Below are 13,892 nucleotides of genomic sequence, written 5' to 3' on the forward strand. Positions count from 1 at the left end.
ATACAGCAAATCGTCCTCACGGGGGGCAGAGAAACTGCCCCCTACGTGACACATGAAGATGGCTGCTGATAGAATCAGCAGCCATCTTTACCGGAGCGCCTCGCGATATCGCGCGGCGCCCGTTCAAAGGGCCGGCGTACCGGTACGTCATGGGTCCTTAAGAGGTTAAAGGAGAAGTCTGGTGAAAATTTTTATTAAAGTACTGTATTGCCCCACAAAAGTTAAATCACCAATATACACTTATTACGGGAAATGCTTATAAAGTGCTTTTATCCTGCACTTACTACTGCATCAAGACTTCACTTCCTGGATAACATGGTGATGTCACGACCCGACTCCCAGAGCTGTGCGGGCTGTGGCTGCTGGAGAGGATGATGGCAGGGGGATGCTCAGTGTCTCTCCAGTGCCCTGTGTCCCTCAGTGTCCCCCTGCCATCATCCTCTCCAGCAGCCACAGCCCGCACAGCTCTGGGAGTCGGGTCGTGACATTCCCATGTTATCCAGGAAGTGAAGCCTTGATCCAGTAGTAAGTGCAGAGGGAAAAGCACTTTATGTGCATTTTCCGTAATAAGTGTATATTGGTAATTTGTATGACTTTTGGGGGGCAATACAATACTTTAATAAAAAATTTTGCCAGACTTCTCCTTCTCCTTTGCCAGAATTGCTCCAATAACTTTTTACACTTAAAGATTAGTGCTGTTGTGCTGAATCAAATGGTGCCCCTTATTGTGAAATCCCGAGATCCCTGTTCCTGAGATTTTCTCTGTTCTTTTATTTCTTATGCTAATTAGCAGGAGGCAGCCAAGCACCCCCAGTGCACCGATTTCCTATCCCATCGCAGATGTGGCTCAATATTATTTATGTATTTCTAGGCTAGGAACTGAAAGGTTTATATACATGAATAATAATGAGGTGCGTCAGTGATGGGAGAAATTGGTGCACTGGGAGTGCTTGGCCCACCTCCAATGCACCAGAAATATGTTAATTAGAATATACAGAGAAACAAGAAAAAACTTGGGAACATGGCAGGGGATTTCCTAATGAATGGCACTGTTCAATTCAGCTGGGTGGTGCTGATCTGTACATGTAAACAAAAGTTATTGGAGCAATTCTACTGATAGATTTGCTTTGTCTTGTTTTATGCTTCAGGCCGTTCACCATTTTTGAAGCCCGCCTTTAGAACTGTTCTATTTTACCAACATTTTTTTTTGTATGTGAGGTCTCCAGAACTGGACAGAGTATTCCATATGTGCTCACTAAAACTCTATACAGCTGGGTCACAATGTCTCTATTCCTACTGGTTATACCTCTAGTTATACAGCCCAGCATCCTTTTAGCCCAGCATTCGATTAACCAAAATATCACAATTAGTGAAACTTTGGAAAGTGCTTTCTTATGCAGCACATTTTCCTACAATACAGCATGTTGTATACAATATTACAGCCAGGCCCGCATCTGCCATGAGGCGAAGTGAAGTCTTCGCCTCAGGCGGCAGCTCTTAGGTCCCTGCAAGGGGCGGCACTGGCCGCCCCTGCACAGTGAGCTTTCATGCATATATTATATGCATGACCGCTCACTGACTACAGGAGCAGAGAGATCAGCCATAGACTGATGTCTCTGCTCCTGTATGCGTATTCCGGGGCGTGCTACACTAATAGCGTACCGCCCACGGAATATACGTGCAGAAGCAGGGACTCCAGTGTGATGCCGGACTTCCTGCTTCTGCACTATAGCAGCGCCCCCTGCTGTCAGTTGTGTCTGTGTCCTTATTAGGAGGCACACACAGCTGACAGGAGGCTCAGAGCAGGGAACTATCAGTTCTCTGCTCTGTGCCATTCACTTCTAGATCGCAGGCTGTGTTAGTGCTGCGATCTAGAAGTGATCTGGAGCAGCCAGTGATGTCTTCCTGGTCAGGCTGCTCTATGAGATCTGTGTGCAGCCTGACCAGGAAGGACCAGGAAGCATCCAGGAGGCCACAGGGACAGCGTGGGAACCAGTGGTGAGGTGAGAAGCTGCTGGCCTGTTTTTTGTTTTACTTTGCTGAGATGGGGGGGGGGACACAGGAGATGGGGGGACACAGGAGATGGGGGGACACAGGAGATGGATGATACAGGGGGTGATTGTGGGGAGATGGGGGGACACAGGAGATGGATGATACAGGGAGTAATTGTGGGGATATGGGGGACACAGGAGATGGATGATACAGGGGGGGGACACAGGAGATGGATGATACAGGGAGTAATTGTGGGGAGATGGAGGGACACAGGAGATGGATGATACAGGGGGTGTTTGTGGGGAGATGGGGGGACACAGGAGATGGATGATACAGGGAGTAATTGTGGGGAGATGGGGGGACACAGGAGATGGATGATACAGGGAGTGATAGTGGGGAGATGGGGAAACACAGGAGATGGATGAGACAGGGGGGGATTGTGGGGAGATGGGGGGACACAGGAGATGGATGCTACAGGGGGTGATTGTGGGGAGATGGGGGGACACAGGAGATGGATGATACAGGGGGTGATTGTGGGGAGATGGGGAGACACAGGAGATGGATGATACAGGGGGTGATTGTGGGGAGATGGGGGACACAGGAGATGGATGATACAGGGGGGGACACAGGAGATGGATGATACAGGGGATGATTGTGGGGAGATGGGGGGACACAGGAGATGGGGGGACACAGGAGATGGATGATACAGGGAGTAATTGTGGGGAGATGGGGGGACACAGGAGATGGGGGGACACAGGAGATGGATGATACAGGGGGAGATGGGGGGACACAGGAGATGGATAATACAGGGGGTGATTGTGGGGAGATGGGGGGACACAGGAGATGGATGATACAGGGGGTGATTGTGGAGAGATGGGGAGACACAGAAGATGGATGATACAGGGGGGGGTTGTGGGGAGATGGGGGACACAGGAGATGGATGATACAGGGGGTGATTGTGGGGAGATGGGGGACACAGGAGATGGATGATACAGGGGGTGATTGTGGGGAGATGGGGGACACAGGAGATGGATGATACAGAGGGGACACAGGAGATGGATGATACAGGGGGGTGATTGTGGGGAGATGGGGGGGGACACAGGAGATGGATGATACAGGGGGGACACAGAAGATGGGTGATACAGGGGGTGATTGTGGGGAGATGGGGGACACAGGAGATGGATGATACAGGGGGACACAGAAGATGGATAATACAGGGGGTGATTGTGGGGAGATGGGGGACACAGGAGATGGATGATACAGGGGGTGATTGTGGGAAGATGGGGGACACAGGAGATGGATGATACAGGGGGTGATTGTAGGGAGATGGGGGGACACAGGAGATGGATGATACAGGGGGTGATTGTAGGGAGATGGGGGGACACAGGAGATGGATGATACAGTGGGTGATTGTGAGGAGATGGGGACACAGGAGATGGATGATACAGGGAGTGATTGTGGGGAGATGGGGAGACACAGGAGATGGATGATACAGGGGGTGATTGTGGGGAGATGGGGGGCACAGGAGATGGATGACACAGGGGGTGATTGTGGGGAGATGGGGGACACAGGAGATGGATGATACAGGGGGGTGATTGTGGGGAGATGGGGAGACACAGGAGATGGATGATACAGGGAGTGATTGTGGGGGGACACAGGAGATGGATGATACAGGGGGTGATTGTGGGGAGACACAGGAGGAATATAAGGAGATGGATGATACAGGGGGTGATTATGGGGAGATGGGGGGACACAGGAGATGCATGATACAGGGGGTAATTGTGGGGAGATGGGGGGACACAGGAGATGCATGATACAGGGGATGATTGTGGGGAGATGGGGGACACAGGAGATGGATGATACAGGGGGGGACCCAGGAGATGGATGATACAGGGGGGTGATTGTGGGGAGATGGGGAGACACAGGAGATGGATGATACAGGGGGGACACAGGAGATGGATGATACAGGGGGTGATTGTGGGGAGACACAGGAGGAATATAAGGAGATGGATGATACAGGGGGTGATTATGGGGAGATGGGGGGACACAGGAGATGCATGATACAGGGGGTGATTGTGGGGAGATGGGGGGACACAGGAGATGGATGATACAGGGGGGTGATTGTGGGGAGATGGGGGGACACAGGAGATGGATGATACAGGGGGGTGATTGTGGGGAGATGGGGGGACACAGGAGATGGATGATACAGGGGGTGATTGTGGGGAGATGGGGGGACACAGGAGATGGATGATACAGGGGGTGATTGTGGGGAGATGGGGGACACAGGGGATGGATGATACAGGGGGTGATTGTGGGGAGATGGGGGGACACAGGAGATGGATGATACAGGGGGTGATTGTGGGGAGATGGGGAGACACAGGAGATGGATGATACAGGGGGTGATTGTGGGGAGATGGGGCGACACAGGAGATGGATAATACAGGGGGTGATTGTGGGGAGATGGGGGACACAGGAGATGCATGATACAGGGGGTGATTGTGGGGAGATGGGGGACACAGGAGATGGATGATACAGGGGGGACACAGGAGATGGATGATACAGGGGGTGATTGTGGGAAGATGGGGGGACACAGGAGATGGATGATACAGGGGGGTGATTGTGGGGGGATGGGGGACACAGGAGATGGATGATACAGGGGGGTGATTGTGGGGAGATGAGGGACACAGGAGATGGATGATACAGGGGGTGATTGTGGGGAGATGGGGGACACAGGAGATGGATGATACAGGGGGTGATTGTGGGGAGATGGGGGACACAGGAGATGGATGATACAGGGGGGTGATTGTGGGGAGATGGGGGACACAGGAGATGGATGATACAGGGGGTGATTGTGAGGAGATGGATGATACAGGGGGTACACAGGAGATGGATGATACAGGGGGGTGATTGTGGGGAGATGGGGAGACACAGGAGATGGATGATACAGGGGGTGATTGTGGGGAGATGAGGGACACAGGAGATGGATGATACAGGGGGTGATTGTGGGGAGATGGGGAGACACAGGAGATGGATGATACAGGGGATGATTGTGGGGAGATGGGGGGACACAGGAGATGGATGATACAGGGGGGTGATTGTGGGGAGATGGGGGACACATGAGATGGATGATACAGGGGGTGATTGTGGGGAGATGGGGGGACACAGGAGATGGATAATACAGGGGGTGATTGTGGGGAGATGGGGGACACAGGAGATGGATGATACAGGGGGGACACAGGAGATGGATGATACAGGGGGGTGATTGTGGGGAGATGGGGGACACAGGAGATGGATGATACAGGGGGGTGATTGTGGGGAGATGGGGGGACACAGAAGATGGATAATACAGGGGGTGATTGTGGGGAGATGGGGGGACACAGGAGATGGATGATACAGGGGGGTGATTGTGGGGAGATGGGGGGACACAGGAGATGGATGATACAGGGGGGTGATTGTGGGGAGATGGGGGGACACAGGAGATGGATGATACAGGGGGTGATTGTGGGGAGATGGGGGGACACAGGAGATGGATGATACAGGGGGTGATTGTGGGGAGATGGGGGACACAGGGGATGGATGATACAGGGGGTGATTGTGGGGAGATGGGGGGACACAGGAGATGGATGATACAGGGGGTGATTGTGGGGAGATGGGGAGACACAGGAGATGGATGATACAGGGGGTGATTGTGGGGAGATGGGGCGACACAGGAGATGGATAATACAGGGGGTGATTGTGGGGAGATGGGGGACACAGGAGATGCATGATACAGGGGGTGATTGTGGGGAGATGGGGGACACAGGAGATGGATGATACAGGGGGTGATTGTGGGAAGATGGGGGGACACAGGAGATGGATGATACAGGGGGGTGATTGTGGGGGGATGGGGGACACAGGAGATGGATGATACAGGGGGGTGATTGTGGGGAGATGAGGGACACAGGAGATGGATGATACAGGGGGTGATTGTGGGGAGATGGGGGACACAGGAGATGGATGATACAGGGGGTGATTGTGGGCAGATGGGGGACACAGGAGATGGATGATACAGGGGGGTGATTGTGGGGAGATGGGGGACACAGGAGATGGATGATACAGGGGGTGATTGTGAGGAGATGGATGATACAGGGGGTACACAGGAGATGGATGATACAGGGGGGTGATTGTGGGGAGATGGGGAGACACAGGAGATGGATGATACAGGGGGTGATTGTGGGGAGATGAGGGACACAGGAGATGGATGATACAGGGGGTGATTGTGGGGAGATGGGGAGACACAGGAGATAGATGATACAGGGGATGATTGTGGGGAGATGGGGGGGGACAGGAGATGGATAATACAGGGGGTGATTGTGGGGAGATGGGGGGACACAGGAGATGGATAATACAGGGGGTGATTGTGGGGAGATGGGGGGACACAGGAGATGGATGATACAGGGGGTGATTGTGGGGAGATGGGGGACAGAGGAGATGCATGATACAGGGGGTGATTGTGGGGAGATGGGGGACACAGGAGATGGATGATACAGTGGGTGATTGTGGGGAGATGGGGGGACACAGGAGATGGATAATACAGGGGGTGATTGTGGGGAGATGGGGGACACAGGAGATGGATGATACAGGGGGGACACAGGAGATGGATGATACAGGGGGGTGATTGTGGGGAGATGGGGGACACAGGAGATGGATGATACAGGGGGGTGATTGTGGGGAGATGGGGGGACACAGGAGATGGATAATACAGGGGGTGATTGTGGGGAGATGGGGGACACAGGAGATGGATGATACAGGGGGGTGATTGTGGGGAGATGGGGGACACAGGAGATGGATGATACAGGGGGGTGATTGTGGGGAGATGGGGGGACACAGAAGATGGATAATACAGGGGGTGATTGTGGGGAGATGGGGGACACAGGAGATGGATGATACAGGGGGTGATTGTGGGAAGATGGGGGGACACAGGAGATGGATGATTCAGGGGGTGATTGTGGGGAGATGGGGGACACAGGAGATGGATGATACAGGGGGGTGATTGTGGGGAGATGGGGGACACAGGAGATGGATGATACAGGGGGGTGATTGTGGGGAGATGGGGGGACACAGGAGATGGATGATACAGGGGGTACACAGGAGATGGATGATACAGGGGGGTGATTGTGGGGAGATGGGGAGACACAGGAGATGGATGATACAGGGGGTGATTGTGGGGAGATGAGGGACACAGGAGATGGATGATACAGGGGGTGATTGTGGGGAGATGGGGAGACACAGGAGATGGATGATACAGGGGATGATTGTGGGGAGATGGGGGGACACAGGAGATGGATGATACAGGGGGGTGATTGTGGGGAGATGGGGGACACATGAGATGGATGATACAGGGGGTGATTGTGGGGAGATGGGGGGACACAGGAGATGGATAATACAGGGGGTGATTGTGGGGAGATGGGGGGACACAGGAGATGGATGATACAGGGGGTGATTGTGGGGAGATGGGGGGACACAGGAGATGCATGATACAGGGGGTGATTGTGGGGAGATGGGGGACACAGGAGATGGATGATACAGTGGGTGATTGTGGGGAGATGGGGGGACACAGGAGATGGATAATACAGGGGGTGATTGTGGGGAGATGGGGGACACAGGAGATGGATGATTCAGGGGGGACACAGGAGATGAATGATACAGGGGGGTGATTGTGGGGAGATGGGGGACACAGGAGATGGATGATACAGGGGGGTGATTGTGGGGAGATGGGGGGACACATAAGATGGATAATACAGGGGGTGATTGTGGGGAGATGGGGGACACAGGAGATGGATGATACAGGGGGTGATTGTGGGAAGATGGGGGGACACAGGAGATGGATGATTCAGGGGGTGATTGTGGGGAGATGGGGGACACAGGAGATGGATGATACAGGGGGGTGATTGTGGGGAGATGGGGGGACACAGGAGATGGATGATACAGGGGGTGATTGTGGGGAGATGGGGGACACAGGAGATGGATGATACAGGGGGGGCACAGGAGATGGATGATAAAGGGGGTAATTGTGGGGAGATGGGGAGACACAGGAGATGGATGATACAGGGGGTGATTGTGGGAAGATGGGGGGACACAGGAGATGGATGATTCAGGGGGTAATTGTGGGGAGATGGGGGGACACAGGAGATGGATGATACAGGGGGTGATTGTGGGGAGATGGGGGGACACAGGAGATGGATGATACAGGGGGTGATTGTGGGGAGATGGGGGGACACAGGAGATGGATGATACAGGGGGAGATTGTGGGAAGATGGGGGGACACAGGAGATGGATGATACAGGGGGTAATTGTGGGGAGATGGGGGGACACGGGAGATGGATGATACAGGGGGAGATTGTGGGGATATGGGGGGACACGGGAGATGGATGATACAGGGGGGTGATTGTGGGGAGATGGGGGACACAGGAGATGGATGATACAGAGGGGACACAGAAGATGGATAATACAGGGGGTGATTGTGGGGAGATGGGGGACACAGGAGATGGATGATACAGGGGGGACACAGGAGATGGATGATACAGGGGGTGATTGCGGGGAGATGGGGAGACACAGGAGATGGATGATACAGGGGGTGATTGTGGGGAGATGGGGGACACAGGAGATGGATGATACAGGGGGTGATTGTGGGGAGATGGGGAGACACAGGAGATGGATGATACAGGGGGTAATTGTGGGAAGATGGGGGGACACAGGAGATGGATGATTCAGGGGGTAATTGTGGGGAGATGGGGGGACACGGGAGATGGATGATACAGGGGGGTGATTGTGGGGAGATGGGGGGACACAGGAGATGGATGATACAGGGGGTGATTGTGGGAAGATGGGGGACACAGGAGATGGATGATACAGGGGGATGATTGTGGGGAGATGGGGGGACACAGGAGATGGATGATACAGGGGGTGATTGTGGGGGGACACAGGAGATGGATGATACAGGGGGTGATTGTGGGGAGATGGGGGACACAGGAGATGGATGATACAGGGGGTGATTGTGGGGAGATGGGGAGACACAGGAGATGGATGATACAGGGGGTGATTGTGGGGAGATGGATGATACAGGGGGTGATTGTGGGGAGATGGGGGGACACAGGAGATGGATGATACAGGGGGTGATTGTGGGGAGATGGGGGGACACAGGAGATGGATGATACAGGGGGAGATTGTGGGGAGATGGGGGACACAGGAGATGGATGATACAGGGGGTGATTGTGGGGAGATGGGGGACACAGGAGATGGATGATACAGGGGGTGATTGTGGGGAGATGGGGAGACACAGGAGATGGATGATACAGGGGGGACACAGGAGATGCATGATACAGGGGGTGATTGTTGGGAGATGGGGGACACAGGAGATGGATGATACAGGGGGGTGATTGTGGGGAGATGGGGGACACAGGAGATGGATGATACAGGGGGGACACAGGAGATGGATGATACAGGGGGGTGATTGTGGGGAGATGGGGGGACACAGGAGATGGATGATACAGGGGGGGTGATTGTGGGGAGATGGGGGACACAGGAAATGGATGATACAGGGGGTGATTGTGGTGGGATGGGGGGACACAGGAGATGGATGATACAGGGGGTGATTGTGGGGAGATGGGGGGACACAGGAGATGGATGATACAGGGGGTGATTGTTGGAAGATGGGGGGACACAGGAGATGGATGATTCAGGGGGTAATTGTGGGGAGATGGGGGGACACAGGAGATGGATAATACAGTGGGTGATTGTGGGGAGATGGGGGACACAGGAGATGGATAATACAGTGGGTGATTGTGGGGAGATGGGGGGACACAGGAGATGGATGATACAGGGGGGACACAGGAGATGGATGATACAGGGGGTGATAGTGGGGAGATGGGGGACACAGGAGATGCATGATACAGGGGGTGATTGTGGGGAGATGGGGACACAGGAGATGGATGATACAGGGGGTGATTGTGGGGAGACACAGGAGGAATATGAGGAGATGGATGATACAGGGGGTGATTATGGGGGGCACAGGAGGAATATGAGGAGATGGGAGGATTATGGGTGGCACAGGAGGAATATGAGGAGATGGTGAGACACAGGTGGGGGGGGGGATTATGGTGAGATTGGAGGATTATGAGGAGATGGGGGACACAGGGGATTATGACTACAGGAGGAGATGGGGGGATTATGACTACATGAGGAGAATGGGGATTATAATAGTGTGGAGATGCAGAAGGGATCTTCTAAATTGTGGAGCCTAAAATGTCTGTTTAATAGATGCTGCGGGGACAAGTCATGGCTAACAGAAGTCTTCATGATGGAGTCGGATCCGAATATAGAAGAAAAGAGAAAGTGAACAACTCTGATGAGAGAAGATGTCACCTGTGAGTCACTGGATGTAACTGTACCCTGATCACTATAGTGTCACTGTGTGGGGGTAATGCTAGACTCTATACAGTGTTTTTTATTCAGTAGCAGTACTGGTGGTATTGATCAGTCAGCGGTGGAATTTTTCCCTTGTAGTGGCAATATTGGTAATAGTATTTAGTCACTATGGAGTGCTGATATGCAGTCATTATGTGGTGGGATTATTTGGTGTTTATATGATGTTGATCTCAGTTGTGGTGGGGGGCGCTATTTCAGTTCTCGCCTCAGGCAGCAGAAGAGCTAGAATCTGCCCTGATTACAGCTATCAATCAGCAGAAGGTGAATGAAGGGAAGGAGCCTCACAAATACCAAGGACTACCAAGTACTCAGTGTCCTTGTTATTCATAAGGATATCAGGAGAACAACTGCATAGAAAGATGTAAGTGATACATCACTGTTCATCTTTCGTCTCTCAGACAAGGCAGCATAAACCTAGCGTCAGAGTTTCATGTGTCTTCTGAACATTAAAACACTATCATTCAGAAAAGAATTGTTCATGCTTGGTATCCTTCCAGACAAGACAATGCTCTGTAAATTGAGAAAGATAACTTGACTCTATACCTGTCACGTTAGGTAGAGATCAGTGCAGTCCTGCCCTCCCTAATGTCTCTGTCCATAGCAACTTGGACGATCCACCCTATATGGCAGCCTTTAAACTGCATAACGGTCTACACATAAGCTTATTGATTGTATAGTGACACCATGTTATGCATATCACTGCTTTAGTATCAGTGAGTTTACCTGAACTGAAAACAATGTAGGTCTCGGCTACTAAACCACAAACAAAATCAGTGTCCTTAAAAATTTTATGTTGGTGAATGTAAATGATAAATCTAACCTGTAACAAAAAAAGGAAAAATAAAGGCATGTAGTTTGAAATAAGATGATGTCCTCACTATCCAAAAGGTTTTTAATAATGTAAACACACCCATAAAAGACAAATTAAATAAACAGAAACCACCTGGGGGAGGGGTGACCCCCACCTCAAGACCTCAACTATCTCCCAAAATAACAGCAACTACTCTCCCTGCCTAATTGCCAGGCTGACCATAGGCAGTGGGCAACAACTGTGCGGCGGTCCTTACCCTGGATAAGGGAGACACAGAACAAGACAAGATAAACATACACAACAGGCAGGTAGATAGAGGTCAAACCGGAGATAGAAGAACAGTACAAAAACAGGCAAAAATGAAGGTAAGCAAAGAACAGGCAAAGAAGTCATAATACCAGGCAATTTAATACAGTACAAAACCCCAGCACTAGGTACAAGAGACTATCGCAAGCAATTTCCAAGAGCACAAGTGAACTTCTTATAAGATGCCACAGTCCCAGTCCAGGGCATGATAGGACCAGCCCTCTGACATCCAAACCACACAGAACACAGACTGGCAGGGAATGGAGATGAGTGGCAAAGGCAACTGTCTATGATTACTCAGTGTAAACCATCTACAACCCAGGAGTAGCCTAGCAGAAGAAACCAGACGGGTGTGGTGGAACCTGTCAATCACCACACAGCAAGTGCCGGAAGAAGAAAGAGTTCAGACAGGTAGAAAACACTGAACCATGGCCGAAGACATAGTCTCGGACATACTTTGCAGACGGAGGAGTACACTGAGGTGAGAACAGGTGCGGAAATACATTTCTGATAGCTGACCTCTGTACAAGCACTATAACACAAACCAGCTAGGACATAAATTAGACCCATAATTCTGTAACCGATCTCATGATATGAAGAATGTAGGAAGTATTGCTATAAGTACATCATTGAATTAAATAAAAATTATCAAAACATACAAGAAACTACAACGGGGGAAATGTATACAATATAAACCATACGTTGTTATCACCAAAGTTTAGCTGCCACTTAACTTAACTGTTAACTGTCACTGTTGTTATAACTTTTAAAACCTAAATAAACAGTAGATGTAAAGTGAAGCAAGTTTGCAATTTGCATTCATTATTTTTCTTTTTTGTTATCATGAAAAACACATTTCCTGTGTTCTGACTTTTTTTTTCCCAAAGAGTCTAAGCACAGGAAGTCCTGTGTATTCCAGGTCACCAGAACGCTCACAGAGAAGGCAGTCATTTGTTTGACAGACGCATTAAGTCGTGACTCTCTGCACTGGTCATATCTTTAATTTTAGACTCTGTACTGGCTAGAATTCATGGGAGAGATTTATCAAACATGGTGTAAAGTGAAACTGGCTCAGTTGCCCCTAGCAACCAATCAGATTCCACCTTTCATTTTCCAAAGAATCTGTGAGGAATGAAAGGTGGAATCTGATTGGCTGCTAGGGGCTACTGAGCCAGTTTCACTTTACACCATGTTTGATAAATCTCCCCCCATGTGTTTTTTTTCAACCAGCACTGGACTAAAAAGGTGCTTTATGGTGCGTTCACACCGACAGGATCTGCAGCTGATTTTCTGCAGCAGATTTCATTTAAATAACTGAACACAGCATCAAATCTGCTGCAGATCCTGTCGGTGTGAACGCACCCTAAAGGAGACCGGACCTGGATACAAGTTAGTATAATTTTGTTTTACAGCATGATAACAAAACATAAATAAATAATAAATGTAAATTGCAAACTTTCTTTATTTAACATCTACTGTTAATTAAATTTTGAAAATTATTAGGACAGAGACACTTTAAATGATCAAGCTTCTATGCCAGTTTTCTATCAAACAAAAGTTGCATATTTGTGGTGCAAGCCATGTTTTGCACAAAAGCATGTTTTCCTCTTTTGCCTAAGCTATGTTTACAAGTATGTTGGTATTGCTTAGTGGCCTCATGTAGCCCGAGAGATTTAACATAATTTACGCAACAAACTGGCCTAAGCTCATATACAATAGACAATAAAATGGAGGATCTATTTTTTGTGTGTTTCCAGTTTATGACGAATCCAAAACTACAGCTACCCGATCCTTTTTACAACATACCTGACTGTTCTGCTAGGGTGGAGAAGACTGAGGAGGATATCTGGACTGATACAGAAGCAGAAGTAAAGGAAACATTGTTTGGTCTCTGTCGGTCTATCTATCTATCTATCTATCTATCTATCTATCTATCTATCTATCTATTTATCTAGCAAATAGATAATCCACGGCACTCACGGGGTTAAACGGTGAAAAAAGTAAGTGATTTATTGCAGCATTCCAAAACAAGACACTGTGTCTTGTTTTGGAATGCTGCAATAAATCACTTACTTTTTTCACCGTTTAACCCCGTGAGTGCCGTGGATTATCTATTTGCTATTTGGGAACGATCTGTGGTCAGGATCCAGGACCGCTGGCACCCGAATATTTTTGAGCAGTGCTGCTTAGATTTTCTGTTACATATCTATCTATCTATCTATGTCCTATCTATCTATCTATCTATCTATCTATCTATCTATCTATCTATCTATCTATCTATCTATCACCTATCTAACTCCTATCTGTCTATCTACAC

At 50.2% G+C, this 13,892-nt stretch overlaps 1 protein-coding gene across 8 annotated transcripts in view; it reads left to right on the plus strand.

Moving 5' to 3' along the window:
* KASH5 (KASH domain containing 5) overlaps nt 1-13,892 on the plus strand; it is a 73,621-nt gene that overhangs the window by 50,794 nt on the left and 8,935 nt on the right. For all 8 annotated transcript variants that reach the window (XM_069947305.1, XM_069947304.1, XM_069947302.1 and 5 more), the window contains exon 15: nt 13,333-13,443. In XM_069947305.1, coding sequence (XP_069803406.1) covers nt 13,333-13,443 — 111 coding nt within the window. The remainder of the gene's footprint in view (nt 1-13,332; nt 13,444-13,892) is intronic.

The sequence above is a fragment of the Dendropsophus ebraccatus genome, chromosome 12 (genome assembly GCF_027789765.1).
Source record: "Dendropsophus ebraccatus isolate aDenEbr1 chromosome 12, aDenEbr1.pat, whole genome shotgun sequence".
Classification (NCBI taxonomy): domain Eukaryota; kingdom Metazoa; phylum Chordata; class Amphibia; order Anura; family Hylidae; genus Dendropsophus; species Dendropsophus ebraccatus.